Source organism: Eimeria acervulina, genomic scaffold (assembly GCF_000499425.1).
Source record: "Eimeria acervulina Houghton genomic scaffold, Eah_scaff6, whole genome shotgun sequence".
Lineage (NCBI taxonomy): Eukaryota > Apicomplexa > Conoidasida > Eucoccidiorida > Eimeriidae > Eimeria > Eimeria acervulina.
The window spans coordinates 53,753-70,428 of record NW_013549700.1 but is presented as its reverse complement, the minus strand read 5'-3'; the positions used below and the strand labels follow the sequence as shown (position 1 = coordinate 70,428).

The 16,676-nt window shown below is 52.7% G+C and overlaps 3 protein-coding genes across 3 annotated transcripts; all 3 read right to left on the bottom strand.

Annotated features, from left to right (window-relative positions):
• Positions 1–1,049: 1,049 nt before the first annotated feature.
• On the bottom strand, positions 1,050–3,394 carry EAH_00001890 (hypothetical protein; the record flags this gene model as incomplete). The annotated part of the gene is made up of 5 exons (XM_013394917.1): positions 1,050–1,217; positions 1,345–1,391; positions 1,527–1,632; positions 2,315–2,410; positions 3,260–3,394. The coding sequence occupies 5 exons, from the start codon at positions 3,392–3,394 to the stop codon at positions 1,050–1,052; spliced, it is 552 nt and encodes a 183-aa protein (XP_013250371.1).
• A 499-nt stretch (positions 3,395–3,893) lies between these two features.
• On the bottom strand, positions 3,894–7,081 carry EAH_00001880 (hypothetical protein, conserved; the record flags this gene model as incomplete). Its single annotated transcript, XM_013394916.1, has 3 exons — positions 3,894–4,646; positions 4,896–6,100; positions 6,775–7,081. The coding sequence occupies 3 exons, from the start codon at positions 7,079–7,081 to the stop codon at positions 3,894–3,896; spliced, it is 2,265 nt and encodes a 754-aa protein (XP_013250370.1).
• A 2,620-nt stretch (positions 7,082–9,701) lies between these two features.
• Positions 9,702–15,823, bottom strand: EAH_00001870 (X-prolyl aminopeptidase, putative; the record flags this gene model as incomplete). Its single annotated transcript, XM_013394915.1, has 15 exons — positions 9,702–9,896; positions 10,166–10,268; positions 10,632–10,744; positions 10,938–11,008; positions 11,356–11,464; positions 11,687–11,918; positions 12,121–12,194; positions 12,413–12,628; positions 12,893–13,292; positions 13,432–13,583; positions 13,802–13,878; positions 14,072–14,198; positions 14,281–14,384; positions 14,630–14,739; positions 15,411–15,823. The coding sequence occupies 15 exons, from the start codon at positions 15,821–15,823 to the stop codon at positions 9,702–9,704; spliced, it is 2,496 nt and encodes an 831-aa protein (XP_013250369.1).
• Positions 15,824–16,676: the final 853 nt, after the last annotated feature.

The window sequence follows — 16,676 nt, the reverse complement described above, 5'->3', positions numbered from 1 at the left end:
ACTAGTGTTCGCTCTTCAGTTACAAAGACGTTTTTCTTAAAAAACCCAAAGAAAGTTGAGTGGACGACAACCCCGAGTATATCCCTTGAGTGCCCAAAGGAAGGCAATTACTTCTCTTGCCAGCCTACTGGGCCCATCACAATCCCTCCTCAACAAAAGGTGGCCCTTCAACTTACTTATCTCCCGATGACGATGACCATTGACGCCGGAAGTCAAGAGCAAGCACGCGCAAAGGGAACACGCCGCACACTACCTTCACAACACACAGCCACACTCTTCTGCGCACTTCCAGCTGGAGAAGCCTGCTGCATAAGGTGAGTAGGCTTGTCGACACTACATAGAAGTTCCATTAAGCCCCTATAAAAAAGCATTATTCAAGCTCTACTACCGTGACTACGGAAAATCATGCACGGACTGTTGCCTTGACCCGTCCAGAACTTGTCTCAGGCTTTTCTCTAGAGGTCATCGCCTCTTTTTCCGCTACCTGTTTCTACAATATGCTCCCCTTGCACCCCTCAGCTGGATTTGCTGTGCTACTGTATGCGCACTTCACTGTATTTGAGTTTTCGAATATTTAGCCAACCCTCCCCATTTATGTATCTTAGGATGATCGGTACAGCGTCAGAGCCGACTGTGGAACAAACCATCGAGACAGTTGCCTCGTGCAAGCAACATACCACTCTGAATATCAAAATTCATAATTGGCTGGATACAAGACAAGCATTTAATGCTGCTTTTGCAATCCTGCAGCCTTCTGGAGGGCAGGGCATACAAATTCAGGTGAGGATTTAAAGGTCCAATCACCTTAGGAAAGGCCGAAAAGTTGCATGCAGTTATGTATATTCTGGCATATCCAAATTCACTTCCCTCTTCAAAACAAACTCTGCTTATAAGGAACCGAATATATCATCTTCCCTGTGCGTTTGTACTACCAGTTAAGCCTGTACGATCAATGCACCGCATGGGGAATATATGCATGCATTTAGGCTCCCTCCCTCATAGACATCGCTGGAGGTCAGACCCGAGAATACAGGTTTACCGCCTTCGCATTAAAGCCGTGCAACGCGGTTATCCGCTTCCAATTCACGATTCCGTCGACAGGAGACTTCACAGTTGCTGAGGCCAAGATTCAATTCAATGAAGGAGGGTGGATGGGCACAATCTTGTTCGATGGGAATACTCGCCAGCTTTTCCGACATAGATTGGAGATTGAAAATCTGTCGAACAAGCGTACAAACATCCAATGCACATCGGCTCACCAAGAAATAACTTTCAGTCCCCAGCCGTTCGTCATTGCTCCGCAGGCAACAGGGGTGCTAGATGTTTTAATGCGAGCGACCGCACCAGGAAGCGGGGAGACGAACGTCGTGCTGGCCAGCGAGGAATTGGGCCTGTTCAAATACCTCGTGCAGTATAATATGAGGAACCCTGGTATAGACAAAAGGATTACGTGCACAGCACCTCTTGGTAGAGATACGCAGCAATGCGTTCGCTTTATGCACTTCGGAAAGAAGGCAACGACGTACCAGATAAGCTTGGAATGGCCAACGGATTCCATAGCCCCTCAAAAGATATCGGCTCTATCTGAAATATTTTCGCTGGAGTGCAAGGGAATACAAGTTCCAGCGGACACTGATGGCCAAGGAATCGAAATGTGCATTCCAGTAAAATTTGTCCCTTCTCGGCTGCAAGATACCAAGGCAATATTGTGTGCCCGTGGTCCGGAAGGACAAGAATACAGAGTAAGCTGTTTGTCAGGCCGTAGGGAACGGAGCTTTGACGGGAAATGTTGAGGGTATCAATTTGTTGGTTTTCTGCAAGCAAAGTTCTTGAATGCTTCGCTTTCAAAGGCTTCTTGCTGGTTTTGGCTTCGTGCGAACCTGGGCAGGCCCTTCTGGTTGGACGCACCACGCCTCCAGAAGCTCAAGGACCCATGAAGGTACCAAAGGGTAAAGGCCTTGTGGTTGAATTTAAAAACCCCTTCGAGACAGCTATTGAATATACAGCGCAGGTATGCTTCTCATGAAATTTCTCTTAATTATGCCCACACTACACATTGTTGGCCAAGTTATACTGGAGTTGACGAAGCCATCCTGAGTATGCGGGATAGCAACATGTTCACCACGCTAGGACGAAATCATGTTAATTTGTTTGGACAGTGCTCAGTTCGTCTTCATTCTGTACTGCAGGTTGACCAGACCGCCTTTGCTCTAGACAAACGATGCTTCCGCCTAGAACCACGCAAATCCACAACTATCACTGTCTCATTAAGAACTGAAGCAAGAGCTGCTGGTAAGCTCATGGAGGCACTCACCGAGGCTGAGACGCTGGAGTGTCCAGAAGCTAGCTCGCTGTCATCGTTATCCCAACGTGCCACACCTACGATAACATGAGTGCCGTGAATGGTTTTCTGCAACCATTCACGGCACTCATGTTATCGTAGGCTGTGCACATCCATTTTGTATCCACAGAAACACTTCGCTTTTGTGGCTTTTCAGGCCGGCTCATCATAAGCGCTGAAGCTGTACCAAAGTGGATCATTTACCTCAAAACCGACTGAGAAGCTGCATCGCAACTAACTGTGCACAAAATTAATTGTTTTTCACTATTCCTCATACCATGAAAAGAGAAGAGACTTCGAATATTATTCCGAGAGCTTGCAACAGACATACCCATCCTTGGGCGCGCATCAATTCGTGCTGGGTGGCGCGACTTTTGAAAAGTTATGGACATGCGGGGTCCTTATTCCATTGTAGTACCCATTAAACTTCATGTGTAGGCTCCTCCGAAATCCCAGTTGTCCACATTCACGATTGTGAAGCGTGCATTCACAATATTCTGCTTCCAACTAATTCATGCGTACCAGGCATTCGCATATTTCTGCAATGGGCATGAAATGAACTATGCTTCTGGCCTTTATGAATCCAAGCTAGCTTGAAGCTGGAATGAAAAGAATACGTCCAAATGGTTGATGAATTACCTGGTTGACTTAGCAACTGCGTCGCGCCGCTGGCATTGCTCCCAACTAGGCGCTTGTGCGCATTTCGTAACAATGCCCGATTAGAATAGCTCAGACCTGAGGAAGTTACGGCTACGAGCTTGCTGAATAGAGAAGCTGGCGTAAGGCTTCGCTACACACCGAAATGTCCGCTACTGGCTGAACACTACATCTACAAGGTTAGCCACTTCCCTCACGCACAGAAGAGTGCCTTGGCTGCTGCCACCCCGTCACCCCTACAGAAACTAACCTGTCATGCACCGTGGCAAGGAAGGTTGAGCCTAAAAACGGGTCGATCAACCTTTTTGCCGAGTCCAGGCTCATCATTCCTACGTAGGAAACCTCAGTCCACACGCTTGAGAGGGGGCCCGCAGCATACTTGCTTGGCCTATTCATGCTCTGCCACGGGCTGCCCAGCACACTACTCTCTGCAGTGTCATTACGAGGCTCGTGACGCATGGATATCTATCCGTTATTGACAACCAATAGAAACATTCAGAAGCGTGAAGTGAAAGCTGTGATAATGGCTCCTCCACCCATGCACCTACAGACGGCCACTACACTCTATGAGCTGCGTGCCCGTTCCTAAAATCTTCCCTCCGTCCCAAGGGAAACGCTCGGATAGATGCACAATGAGGTCATGATTGATGGCGCGTAACGATGTTTGACAACCCCACGGAACCGAAAGCTCCAAGACGATACAAAAAGAGGTACGCACGTGAATTATGAACGCCTTGCAGCGCGGCCCAAAATGCTCCGCCGAACAATAATTGCGGTAGCAACACGCCCGCCCCCGCTGTCTACTTCTGAGCTCGGTTTCCTCGCAAACCTCATCACTCCTGCACCTGGATCAGCGTCCTTATCTCCAGTACAACAAAAATGCTCCGCTTGTCTTTCACTGTTTTTCAGCATCACCATTCCCGTTTGCGTCTCCGGCAATTTCTCCGGGTGAAAGTGGACCGGTTGACGCTGGAACGGGTGTGCCCTCTTCAGGTTCTGGTGGTGACAGTGGATCGGTTGGCGCTGGGACGGGGCGGGGTGTGTCCTTTTCAGGTTCTGGCGGTGATAGTGAATCGGTTGGCGCTGGAACGGGCGAGGGTTTCTCCTCTTCAGGTACCGGCGGTGGCAGTGGATCGGTTGGCGCTGGAAAGGGTAGGGGTGTGTCCTCTTCAGGTTCTGGTGGCTCTTCACATTGATCTGAAGGGGAAGGGAAAGCGACTGTCTCATTGCTTGATAGGCCTGGAATCACCTCTGGGAATCCAGTAGCTGTTGACGGGGCATTTGCCTCGGCCGTGGGCAGCTTCTCAAACAAAACAGTGAGATTTTCAAATCGTTTGTCGTCTGTCATAGAGGAAACCTTCACGGAGGCCACTTCACAAGGACTGTCGCCCGCAGATGTCATCAGGGCAGCAATTGCACCATTAGCGCCACCCCCTAGATCTAGGGAAGCTCCCCACGCGACTGGGTTAGTGTACACCCGAAATGATGTTTGTTCCATCGACTGCCTGAAATAGGTCGGGCGCATCTCGTAGACAAGCGAAATGTCAAAGCCGCCCGGCGCTGGCGACATTCTATACGTGAAGGCCGTCCCTGTGTGGGGGCCTGAGTGATACGGCAACGTTAGACTGATTGTGCGTGTTTCTCCTGCCTGAGACACCAAAGCAGTTGGAAAAAGCGCGACAGGAATTGGCCTGGAATAGCCTACACTAAAAGGCATAATCATTAAAGGCTATTCGAAGGGCATCGGCATTTGCGAGCACTTGCTCAACAGAGAACAAATGTTCAGAAGAAAGCAAGCCTGGAGATGCGTCTGTCCAACAAATCAAACCCAAGTAAATCACTTCGGGTATTATGTCAGATGGAGCGCGAGCACCGACAAACCACTGGACGAACGCACCTTGCTGTAAGTCGTGACGTCAAAAGTCCTGTTGGACCCGTTGAAGTCTGCCGTTAGGCAAGGCGCGGCCTTAATGATAAAGCGCATGGGGGCACGGGTGGCGGATACCCTGGCAGAGCCTGCCGGGACATAATTTGTATGGAAGAACATCACGTCTAGAGGAGTGCACGTTCCGGAGTTTACGTCCAGCGTGTACCTGGGACTACACAAACAGTGATGCGCCGAAGCGCCTTGGATGCATTCCATGACCGACTTCGCTTTCCCACAGATGGACGGGTCCGAGCACTCAACCGCATCGCAAGCCTTCACCACAGTTGTCGTCTCATCTCCCACGGTCTTCATCTTAGAAACGCACTGACAAGAGTACGCAGAGGAGCCGTCGGAAACGCAAATGGCATCCGGCCCGAAATCTTTGCAAGTGTCTACCTGGCATGCAGGAAGAGAAGCGCATCTTCCCGTTTCCGTGTGTAGCGCGTACCCCGCCTTGCACTTGCAAATTTGTGTGCCCGAGTCTTTGTCTACCAGACACGCCTCTACGGCTTCCGTAGCACCGCAGTCACTCAACGAGCAGCTCGTGATTGAAAGCTCGCACATTTCGCGATTTCGGTTGTAGCGCCAGCCCGGGGGACACTCCGGCAGACACTCCCTCGACGCGTTCATTTGATATCCATTGGCGCATGTGTACGTTCGCTGCTCCCCTTGCTTAGCGCATGATTCCACGCCTTCTTGCCAACCACACGCAGGCGAATAGCAGTCGTCCTCCACACACATCCGTAGATCCGAATCCCACTTGAATCCATCTTTACAAGCGCAAATTCTGCCGCCGAGGCCCATGGAACAGCGCTCCGCTTCATGTGCCTCGGCCGGTCCGCAGAGAGCAGCTTCTTCATCCGAGCACCTCTTCTGGCATTCGTTGTCCCTCTTATTCAACACGTATCCTTTCCGGCATGTGCAGATAAACTTTCCAGTTATTGGGTGCTCCCTGCATGTATTTACCCGCTCCACAGGGCCGCATGGAGCCTCCCTCGCACACCTATCATACGGAGCAGGCACGCACTTCTGCGTCTCCACATTGAAGACGTAGTTCTTTTCACACACACAAGTGGCCTCGTATTTTGCCTGATCCAACGGGCTCGTCACCACCTTAGACGGGTAGCAAAACTTGACGGCATCTGCTGGGCCACAGGGACCACCCGCACAGACATCTGAGAGACAGCCCACAAACACACCAGCCACTTGGACACAGTGCAGCTTCAAAGAGAAAGCTGAAGCATAGTTGGAGACACTAAAGCTTAGTGTTTTGCTGACACGACGCCCACAGAACTCCGCAAAACCGCAACCTGGGAGAGCAGCACCGTGCTACCGAGGCCCAAAGACCAGAATATGGGCCAAAACTGAAAATATATAGATGCAGCTCCCTGAAATTCGCCTTCTTCGGTGCAAAGAAGAGTGCAAAGGGTCGCAACAGCCCCATGGCCTGAACGGTGCATTGGCTGCGCGAATGCATGGCACCTCGGCCATAAAAACGAACCTGGCACACACTTTTTGCGACGTTGGTCTGCAACGAAGGAGGACTGACAGACGCAGGCAGCACCAGAGATGCGTCCGCTAAGGGAAACCTCTACGCAGTGGGAGGCCCCGTCCAAAGCTGAGCACCTGTCCCCGAACGCTTTACAGGCTGCAGCACAGAACCGAAGTAGCTGCACAGCTGCTACGTGCTCGAGGCCGCTGGTTCAAGCAAAACGGCCTACAATGTGGGGCAGGGAAAGTAGCAAGCCTTGATGGCCCCTCTATATCCCATAAACTTCGCCCCTATTATGTAGGAACTGCGGGGGCTTGGCTGAGCCCGATGGCACTATCCAAAACGGTGTGCACTCACTGCAAGAGTTTGGAATTTGCGAAAACGAGCTGCTGCATGGTTCCTTCATGCATATTAGAGGATTGCCTGTGCTTGTGTCAGGACAGCAAAGGCCATCCCCGCAGAAAACACCCGCGGCGTTGACAGCAGGTTCTCTTCGACTGCCACAGGCCACGCCTTCAATCCCCGTGAAGCAAAGCCAAAAGGCTTTGCCGCTGTGAATAAGGGAGACGCCACTGCTGGTGTCTGATGCCGCCGCGACGGCTAACAGAACTGAACAGCCAGCGAGGATCACCAGCGGCGCCAGGTACCACTGAGGGCCCCCCATCCTCAAGAGTCAACTTCTAGCTGGAGATTTCAAGTGACCTGGTAGCTCCTAGGTGGAGACACAGGCCGACCCCATCGCAGTACGCGGCCCCCTGCTCTGCTGTGTTGCTTTCAGGGCAAGGACCCAGCCGTGCGCTCAGCACTCCAGAACCGCTTGGGATGGGAACGGATAAAACTGAGAAAGAGTCCCACTAGCAGAGAAGGGGAGGCAACAGCTGCAGCACAAGCAGCAGCTGCATCAGGGTACGGTCTTGGGCGAGCAGGATTCTCTGAGCAACCGTTGAGATACAGCCTCCAGGCCAGTTAAATGGGAGGCTTGCACTGGCTGCTCATCTGCGTGTTATTGTAATCTAACTGAGCGCGCTTGGTACTGGGAATTTACCATCCAAGCGTACAAATGACAACCAATCAGTGATGAGAATTGGAGGCCTCGGTCCAGAGAGGCAGAGAAAGGGCTCTCGCAGACAAGACGCCGCGAAGGAGGTCAAAGTGCACATTTCTAATTGCTACAAAATAAAAAAGCACTCTTAAAGCCTGAAGGCTCTGAATATTCGTGTAGGGACAGGCTAGTGAAAAGCATAAACGTCGGCTGGTTGCTGGGGCCCTCCTGACCGGACCGCTGCCGCAATCTGTTCCGCTGTTTGCTTGAGTCCCTTGCCGTTTCGCATTACTAGGTATCACTTTTTCTGTGTCACTAGATGGTTTTATGATGCCACGAACAGGGGCAAGTGACTGTGTGTGGGGATAAGGCGATGCTTTGGAGATGTGGGAGGGCGGTCGTTGCTGCAAACCCAAAGGGTTGGCTTCTCGACAAGGCAGGTGCACTAACCAGCCACCAGACCACGCGTGTTCAGCACAGTTCTGGTGCAGATGGCAATAGGTTACGGCAGCCCTTCCGCATCATCCTTCTCAACTTCCTGCCCAGCAGAAGCCAGCTCCCTCCAGGAAGGTGTTGTAACTCACTGCATGTGGCGAGCCCTGCTGCAATAGCCCGGGAACAGATTGTATGTGGTTAAATAGGTAGGGGGAAGCAAAATTGAGGAAGCCTTCTTTGCTGCTTTGTGCTTTGCAGGGGGCAGAGCGGAGCACTGCTGATTTGGCAGCTCGGGGAAGAAGACAAAATAACGAACTGCTTCGCCTGGCACTGTGCATTAATAATGTGCTTGCTGATGTTCTTGTTCCCAATTGGCACATATTATGTGCAAACTCCTGCTTGCATGCTAGTTCCTGGTGGAGCTATTGGGGCATGGACCCCCACCCCTATGCATGGAAGGCTATGCTATGATGAGAAAGATTAGGTAATAGACACTTATCAAGTGCGGGAGAGTCAAAATACTGCAGGATTCCTGACAGCCAAACCAGTAGAAGCGAGCTGGACACGGTAGTTGGTGGCTTAAGAACCTCCTCCACCTGGTGTGGAAATATCAAAGGCTGACTGGCTTGTTCCACACGCCGAAGAGAAGGGGTACCGCTGCACCTCCGATTGCCTCGAGTGGGCAAGACCGACGTGCCGTGATATGGAGGCCTTCACTATGGGCAACCACTGCTACTAGATTACGGGCAATATTAGTGTAGATGCTATTGTTGAACAGTAAAGAAAGTAGCAGCCTGACATGCACCAAGGGCCTAGCAGCATTGCGATGCCAGTGCTAGAGAAGAGGCAGGAGCACTAGACACGAACCGTAGACGAGTGCAGTTGAGCCCGCCATGCCCTGTCAGGTTTCCCCCACCCTTGCTCTGGGCAAGCAAGAGCTGCGTGAAGTGGACCTATCGATACCTTGAGTTGCAGCGGAAAACGTTGGCTGCCCTCTTGAAGGATACGCTTGCGGCAAACTCTAGCAGCCTGTTGAGCTGGACGCCTTCAAGAGAGCAAAACCACGAGTGCCAGCCCAACTAACGGACGGATTTCAGACGGGCGAGGCCGAGACTGCGGAGACTTGTTTAGAGAGTGGACTCATTGGGAATTGCACACGAAAGAACACAGTTTGCGGTCTGTCTACATGCACATCCAAATGCGCACGTGCGGCTGCACACCGCAGACATCCGGAGGCACGCGCAAGCATCCCAGATATGAGACTTTGTGAGGTGAGTGTTCTGCTAGGCAGCGGTCCCAAGGAAATCGCAACTGCCACACAAATGATAGAGTCCAAAACAAAAAAGGGACCCACGAACCCCCTGAACAAAGCCGCGGCGGCACATGCTAAATCCAGGAGTAGTGTCAGCGCGGCAGTCAGCGCGCAAAAAGCAGTGTCATCTCTGACCGGCACGGGGGCCTGTAGTACTAATTAACAATGGAGGCACAAGGGAGACAACATAGATGAGCATAAAACCACAGGGCAACGCTCGCTGCCGACCGACGCCCTAAACAGACCCCTAAGGAGCCCTCTCAAAGAGGCGTGGCCCAATCTGTAATGTTCCGAGGAGCTCAACCGCCCCCTAAACAACGCTGTCAGCACTGCGAAGTGCACAGGAAAACTAGTGGAGGGCCTCTAACACACAAGCTTCACGTGGTCCTTAGCCGGTGTCACTGCGCTTCTATCAGCGCTTGGGGGCCCTTTCCATGGCCTAAGGCCTCTGAGGAAACAAAGAAGAGCAAAAAGCCACCGAAATGACAAAATACACTAGGGCAACTCCTGCTGCAGTAGTTGCTGCAGGGGCTGGGTGTTTCTCCTAAGCCAGGTGAGGACCTCCTCGTTGTTGACAGAAACCGCGTTTGGCAAAGGTGGGCAGAACGCGTCCTTCTTTCCCTTAGAAGCCAGCCGAGATGAGATGCGCGCAAACACATCTCTGTGGTAAGAGTCAAGCCAAGCTGTCTCCTGAAGGGATGCAGACAAACAGAGGAAAAAGCTCCGTGCAGAAGCTAGCCTCGGCTGAACAGACCAAAGCTTGGAACATCCAGATGCCTCGATATGCAGGGGCAAACAGCAACCAAAATGCATATGGACAGCAGCGGCATGCTTCACAGCTGCTGGTCTGAAGCATGCAGCTCAGAACAAGCTGACTATTTACGCGAACTAACCAGCTAGCTGACTACCTAGCACACGCCCGTCTGGCAACACCAAAGTTATCTGCTGTCCCGGCCAACCTGAGGGGTGAGAAGCGAGGGGTCTATGAGTCTGGCCTGAATAGGGACCAGGGTAAGAGACTCAAATTGTAAAAACCGACGGCCTCGATAACTTAGGCTGCTCCTGTAAGTACCAAATACAAGAAACCACAGCAAACACAGTAAAGAAACCCCAAACCAAAGTATGAGCGGGTCCGTATTTACCGACGAGCGTCACGACCACAGAATCCCTAGCGATAAGCAAGCCACTCATAAGTAAACTGCAGCGCCCTCCACCAGCCAAATGATTAAAGAACCGCCAGGCAGCAGAGCTCGAAGGTGGACCGCACGCGGTGCCAAGCGTTTCGGGCTTGTAGCAGCATAGCCAATATTTTACAGGCACACTGCCGAAAGCATACAGGCCGGAACACAAAACGTGGAAGAGCTAGCAAGAGACAGTTTTGTCTCGCTTTCCGCTGTATGGCCTGTCAATGCTTTTGCAGCTTACGGTTTCACCGCTGCGAGGTTCTCGATGCGAATCCCGAAGGCCCCATCCTTATAAAACCCTGGTTCTATAGAAAGAACGGCACCAGGCCGCACTGCGTGCAAGGACGCCACCCCCTATCAACAAGGCACAACGAAAACAGGGTAAAGATACTCGAGGGGTGCACAAAAGGCCCGAAATAGAGGCAGTCAAAGACAGCGAAAAGCAGGCGTCTCCCAGTCCCTTGTCTACTGGAAGGAATAATAGGACTAGCAGCGGTAGCTGGAAGGAAACAGGCGCAGCGGGGATAGCAGGTCATGTGCTTCTAACCGTCAAACGGGGAGATATGCCGATAGGGCCCTCATGCACATTCAAGAAGTGTCCAACTCCGTGGCCTGTCCCTGCAGTGAAGACGGGAGCAACATGAAAGAACTTTGAAGAAAAGTCTCGAGATACGCTGGTCGCCATCTCCTTTTCGGCCTGCTTTATCATTGGTCCGCTTTTCCAAGTCTATTGCTGTGCACTCGTCTGTATCTCTGCCAATATGCGGCTATCTCCGCGCGTGTCTGCGTGTGTGCGCCCAATCATCGCATGTTCCTGTCTACGCTGTTCTGTTTCGTCCATTTCATCCCTGGGACCTGCTACATTGGTCTCTATTTACTCCCTGCCCCTGCCGTCCTGAGTCAGTATCTGTTCTGGTGTGTCGAAATGCTTGCAAGTTTCTGAATTATGTTGCTGCTGCGCGGACCGTGAAGGTAGTCTAGGCCTTTGTTCCAAAGGTGCTGCCGCGCCAGTGCATCGATCTGCGGTCCCCTGGACCCCTCGGGAAACTTCTGCGCGCTCAGCCCAATCATTCCCTAAGGACACCAGACCAACAAACCCCAACAACCTGGTAATCGTAGAATTACAAATACCCTAAAAGATATAATGAGGGCAATTAACAAACAGAGGAAAGCGATGCACAATGACGGAGGCACGCCCAAAAGTTAAGCGACGGAAAGCACTACACCTATTCTTTGTTTGAACCAGCAAAAGCTGCGCCCGTCCAGTTCGGCATCAATAAGACTCAAACGCCTCACCTTCAGCACAAGGGTGTATGCCTCCTTTTGCTCCTCGGTGGGCTCACCCAAATGCAACGTGCGAGTCACATCCGTGGTCCCCGTCAGGTACTGCCCCCCGGAGTCTAGCAGAAACATTGGGGCCTCCTCTTGTGCCGGAGGCTTTCCACCAGGGCCCCTGACTGTCACACGCAGCGCACCTCCTGGCTCTGACAGTGAAGCTTTCAGCTGCAGACTCGTCTTCGGATCCGGCCTGAAGAACGCAGCAACGGACAGGCGTCGAGCAGGTGCTGCTCCTACTGCTGTTGCACGGCTTGTCTAGATACCTGAGGTGTGTGCCGCCGGCGGCAGTAAATATCGGGGGAAAAGCATGTTTTGTTCAGAAGGATGGCTACGCTAATGCATACACAAGGATACGGGCGCTCGAGGCCCCCCTCTTCTAGGTGTGCATCTACCTGTAGTGCGCCAAGGCGCAGTTGGAGCCGAAGCAGGAGATTGATGTGAACGAGGTGCCCCGAAACAATGAGCACTTCGCACGTAGCAAACAAGGAAAAGCAAAAGGACAAGGAATACACGAGAAATCAGTTCGTGAGCCGCAGATACAGACAATGCAGCGACAACGACAGAAGCTCCATGCGCCATATTCCGTGCACACCTGCTGTTGTCTGCTGCCGCAGTTGCTATTTCTGCTGATCCACGCCGTCGCATGGAGGGCAGTGTGAAGCATGTGCCTTTTGCGCTGCTTACTGTGGCTTCTCTTGCTGCGTCTACAGCCTCTTTGAGGGTAAACTCAGTCAGGGTGCATTCCTCCTCGCCATGTGGCGGCTGCTGCTGTTCGTATGCTGCTGCTGTGGCATTGGCGAGTAGCTGCTTTTCAAACCAACAAAAGAAGGTGGCCAGGGCTGCTCCGTCCTCCTCATGAGCCTCCATCATTCCTCTGAGTTCCATTTCGTCCTTAGACGCCTGAACGTGTGGAGCAAGGAGACCAACAAGCCAGCCAGGACTGTATTTAGAACCAATTGATAAGCGCGGCTTGTGCCTTCACAGCGCCATAGATGGACGCAAACACTCTCAGCCAGCTGGAGCTGTCACATGTGCACTCAAAACAAGCGCAGCCCCCCCAATTTGCAAGTTCTGATGTTAGTACGATCAATGGGATGTACAGAGAGTCAATTCAATCTCTGCCGGGCAGAGCATGCGCCTTTGGAGAGTGCGTGCACTGCAGACCTTGGCGACGGCGACGGGCGTATCCTTAACAATGAGGCGTCTGGACTCGGAGACAATACGGTGTATGGCCAGGTTAATCTTGGGGTCTAGCCAAGCGGCCTGCTGTGCCTCCAGGGCTTCCTGCTTCTTTAGCTTGGGGCTTGGCTTCTGCAGGCGACCATCAGCGCCAGAAAGCAGGCAGTCAACAGCAGCGACAAGGCCCGCTTGTCGCTGTTCTTGCGCTTCCTGCTTCTGCCTTTCGTCTTCCTTTTGCTGCTGCTGCTGGAGGTGGTTACGCATCTCCCAGCTGAGCAGGAGCTGCAGGTCGCTGGAGACATCTCCATAGGGCCTCAGGACAACGCCCTCTTTCTCCAGCTCATCCTTGGCAGGGGCCGAGACCCTACCGGTGTCCGTGTACAACCTAAGCCAGCGAGAAGGACAGAAGATGGCACTCGGATGGAGGGCACAGCTGCAACAAATGCAGGCAACCAAACCTACCACAGCACAGCCGTACAGTTACAGCGTATGATAGGATACGGCTGGGCAAAAGTCTCGCTCACAACAAACGCCAAGTCCAGGAATTGTCTCTCTGGGGCCCCCGAGAAGGCGGTTCCGAAGGGCCTCTGACCAAAAGGGCATAGGAATAAAATACAGGGCTGTTTGGAGGATCCGATCCCCGCAGGTTCGTCAGCCAAGCCACGTCGTCCAAACTCTGCAGCGACACCACCAACAAGCGAAACCGCCAAAAGTTCATCGCTTGCAAGTCCGCGATCTAACTCGTGTCGTCGTCTTCTTGGGATAACGCTTTGCTCTTGCACTAGGAAGAGCATCGAGCCCTGGACAAAAGCCACAGAATCCCCTCCCTAACCCCCAAAAGTCCAACCCCCTGACCCGCAACGTAGCCCTGAACCCCCAGTTGTGGCCAATTACCGAAAGCAGCAGAAGGTCTGCGCCCTCCTTAGCCATGGCTTCCAGCGCCTTTGCCACCTTCTTCCCCGTGGACTGGCCTGCGAATGCAACAAGAACCCGCTCCGTCCACTAGATCCAGACGAAAAGCCCTAGCCCTAGTGAGACACTAGCATAAAACCCTGAAGGGCAGCGGCCACTGCTCTGCAGTTGCTTGTTGTCGTTATAGGTTTAACACTTGAGAGGATTTTCTTGCTGCCTGGGCTCGGTCTGCTTCAGTAGGGTCTTCCTCACCCCGATACTCCTTGGGGTGTACGTACACCGTGCTGTTCGGGAGGCAAGGCCTTTCATGACCCCAGATCTCGTCTACGAGGTTCCTATCCAGAGACACAACTTGTCGCCCACCGTCGTCCTGCGTTTCCTGGGAAGCAGAGAACACAATTCAGCGTTTGTAATCTTGGTGTAGGGCCTGTGGCCACCCTGGGATCAGGCTCTGCCGCTACCTGTTCAGCCGCAGTGTCCCCTCTTGCGAGACTGAAGCCCGCATCTCTTATTTGGCTGAGCAGCCCCAAAGAGGTCGAAAAGCCGTCAACGCCCAATCGCCGGACTGCAGTACAGACAAAGCCACACAGTCACGCAATTCAGGTCCCATGCAACGTTTTGGGAACTGTGGACCTTGGGCTTGCTGTGGAAACAAGGGTCGAAAGCCAAAGACGCAAACGGAGCTTCGTGTGATGTGCTTCTAAGCCAACAAAGGCAGCGAACACAGTAAAGATGGGGCATGTAGCGGGCCATTCGCCACATCATGAGGCGGCTATTAATATTCCGTCGACTAATGGTGCCTTTCCTTACTTTTGGGATTTTGTTTGAGGAACTGCGATAGGCTAGGCGTGTCCGCAAAGTCCGATTTCATAAGTTGCCACAAATTTCCAGGCAGCTGCTGCTCTGCCTGAGCGAAATACCTGAACAAAGAGCAGACCGCACCAAGCTGCACATGCCAGCTGCACATACACCACGCATGAAAAAACTGGAATTTCAGGCTGATGAGCGCGCTATAGATCTGAAAGTGTACGGACGCCTAAAAGCACTTGCCTGTTAGTGTGAGATTCCACAAACACAAACAGGATTACATATTACTTGCATTTGCCAAATGATAGATGCACCCGCAAACACCATATAAGCTTTGCTCTCGCTGCACAGGCATAAACACCCCCAATCCTCTATGCGGCGTTCTGTCACTGTCCTGCTGCCTCTGCCTGTCTCCAACCTTCTCTGTCTGTTGCTACTAGCACCAGCCCGCACATGCCCTTCACCCAGGCGAGAATGGGGACTATTGTGCTGCAGAGGCATGCATGCATGCGTGCATAAATGCATGAATGCACGCATGTCAGGCGAGAACGAGACCTACGGAAGGAGTGAAATGACGAAACAGAGTTAGTGAGCGATTCAAAGAGGTAAGTGCAGCAAGAAACAGATGTAGACACTTAGAGAATGAAGCAAGAGGCAAACGGAAGCCACAAAACTAGCACTGCCCCTTCCAAGAGTTTCCTGTAGCAGTCAATGAGCGAAGTGAGAGGCAAAATAACAAGAAAATACAGAAAAAGTAGGTGTACATGCCAGTGGGGGGTCTGACCTCCCGTCAGTCCACAGCAGCGCCGCCTCCTGGGTCACCAAGGCCAAGCCATTAGAGCCGCTGAAAGAGGACAGAAAAGTCCGCCGAGCAAAGGCACTCGCGGGGATTTCGCTTCCGTGTGCATCTGCGTCGTCCACTATCAGCCCGTCGAGCTGGTGCTCCTGCAGAAGCAACCGTAATGCTTCCAGCTTTGCAGCTGCGGCTGCGTTCACGCCTCTCTCCCCCATGGTGCTACTGCTTCTGCCTTGAGTGCTGCTGGATGCCCAGTAAGGCCGAAGCTTCGGCGACAGGTAGGCGGCAAGAGAAGGGTCGAACGGGACTGGAAAGCCCCCCGAAAACGAGGCGGCAAGCGAACGGTCAGCGACCAACCAACCACGGGCGACAGATACGCACAGAAACACACGGCCCCACATATGCCGCATCCGCAATACCTTCCCCGCCTGCTGTGTCTACAGCGGCTGCGACTACTGCTGCTACTGCGTCGGCTCGAGCGAGTGAGAGTTGCAAGACAACGCTTATTGCAGTCACTGCTGGGCTTCAGGGGAAGGTGAGGCTTGGGGGAGAAGCGCTTGGAAAGAATAGGTAAACGTGCAAAAAACGGACAATCCACTAGAGAGAACAGCAGCCCTCTACGGTCTATTACTTCCCTGCGCGTACATTGCCGAGCTCAGTTAGACCGCATACCCACCGGCGGCTGTGCGCACGCCACACATAGGACTGCACTTGAGGGCTGCGGTTTACTATCTGCATTCCATTTACGAGCTTCGAGATGCTGAAACGCCGAACTAACAACAATGAAGCGCAACGCTATCCTGTTGGGGGGGCCCCCAGACTCTGTCAGGCAAGCGCATGCAGAGTGCTTACCACCGACCGCAGTGGGCCCCGTATCAACGTAGTAGCAATCGTTATCGACAATCGGAAATTACCCATCAGTTTCCTTGTTACTTCTGAATCTATTTGATGCAGTTCATCTCCCTTAACGCCTACAAGCCATGAGCACGGCAACCCGGCAGCAGCAGTAGCAGAGCTGCTACCTGCTGCGACAAGGGAGATATCCTAAAAGGCGGATTTCCGGCAGCAACAACTGCAGTAACGCGGAGATCCACGCCTTGAGGCAGCAATAGAGTGCGCCAGTTGGGTCCTCCGGCGTAGCAGCAATGGGAGTGTCCAAGCTTCCACTGAAACGGATCACTGAAACGGAACCAGTATAGCAACAACAGGACCAAGAATAGCAACAAAATCCGCAAAAAAAAGCAGCAACAGCAG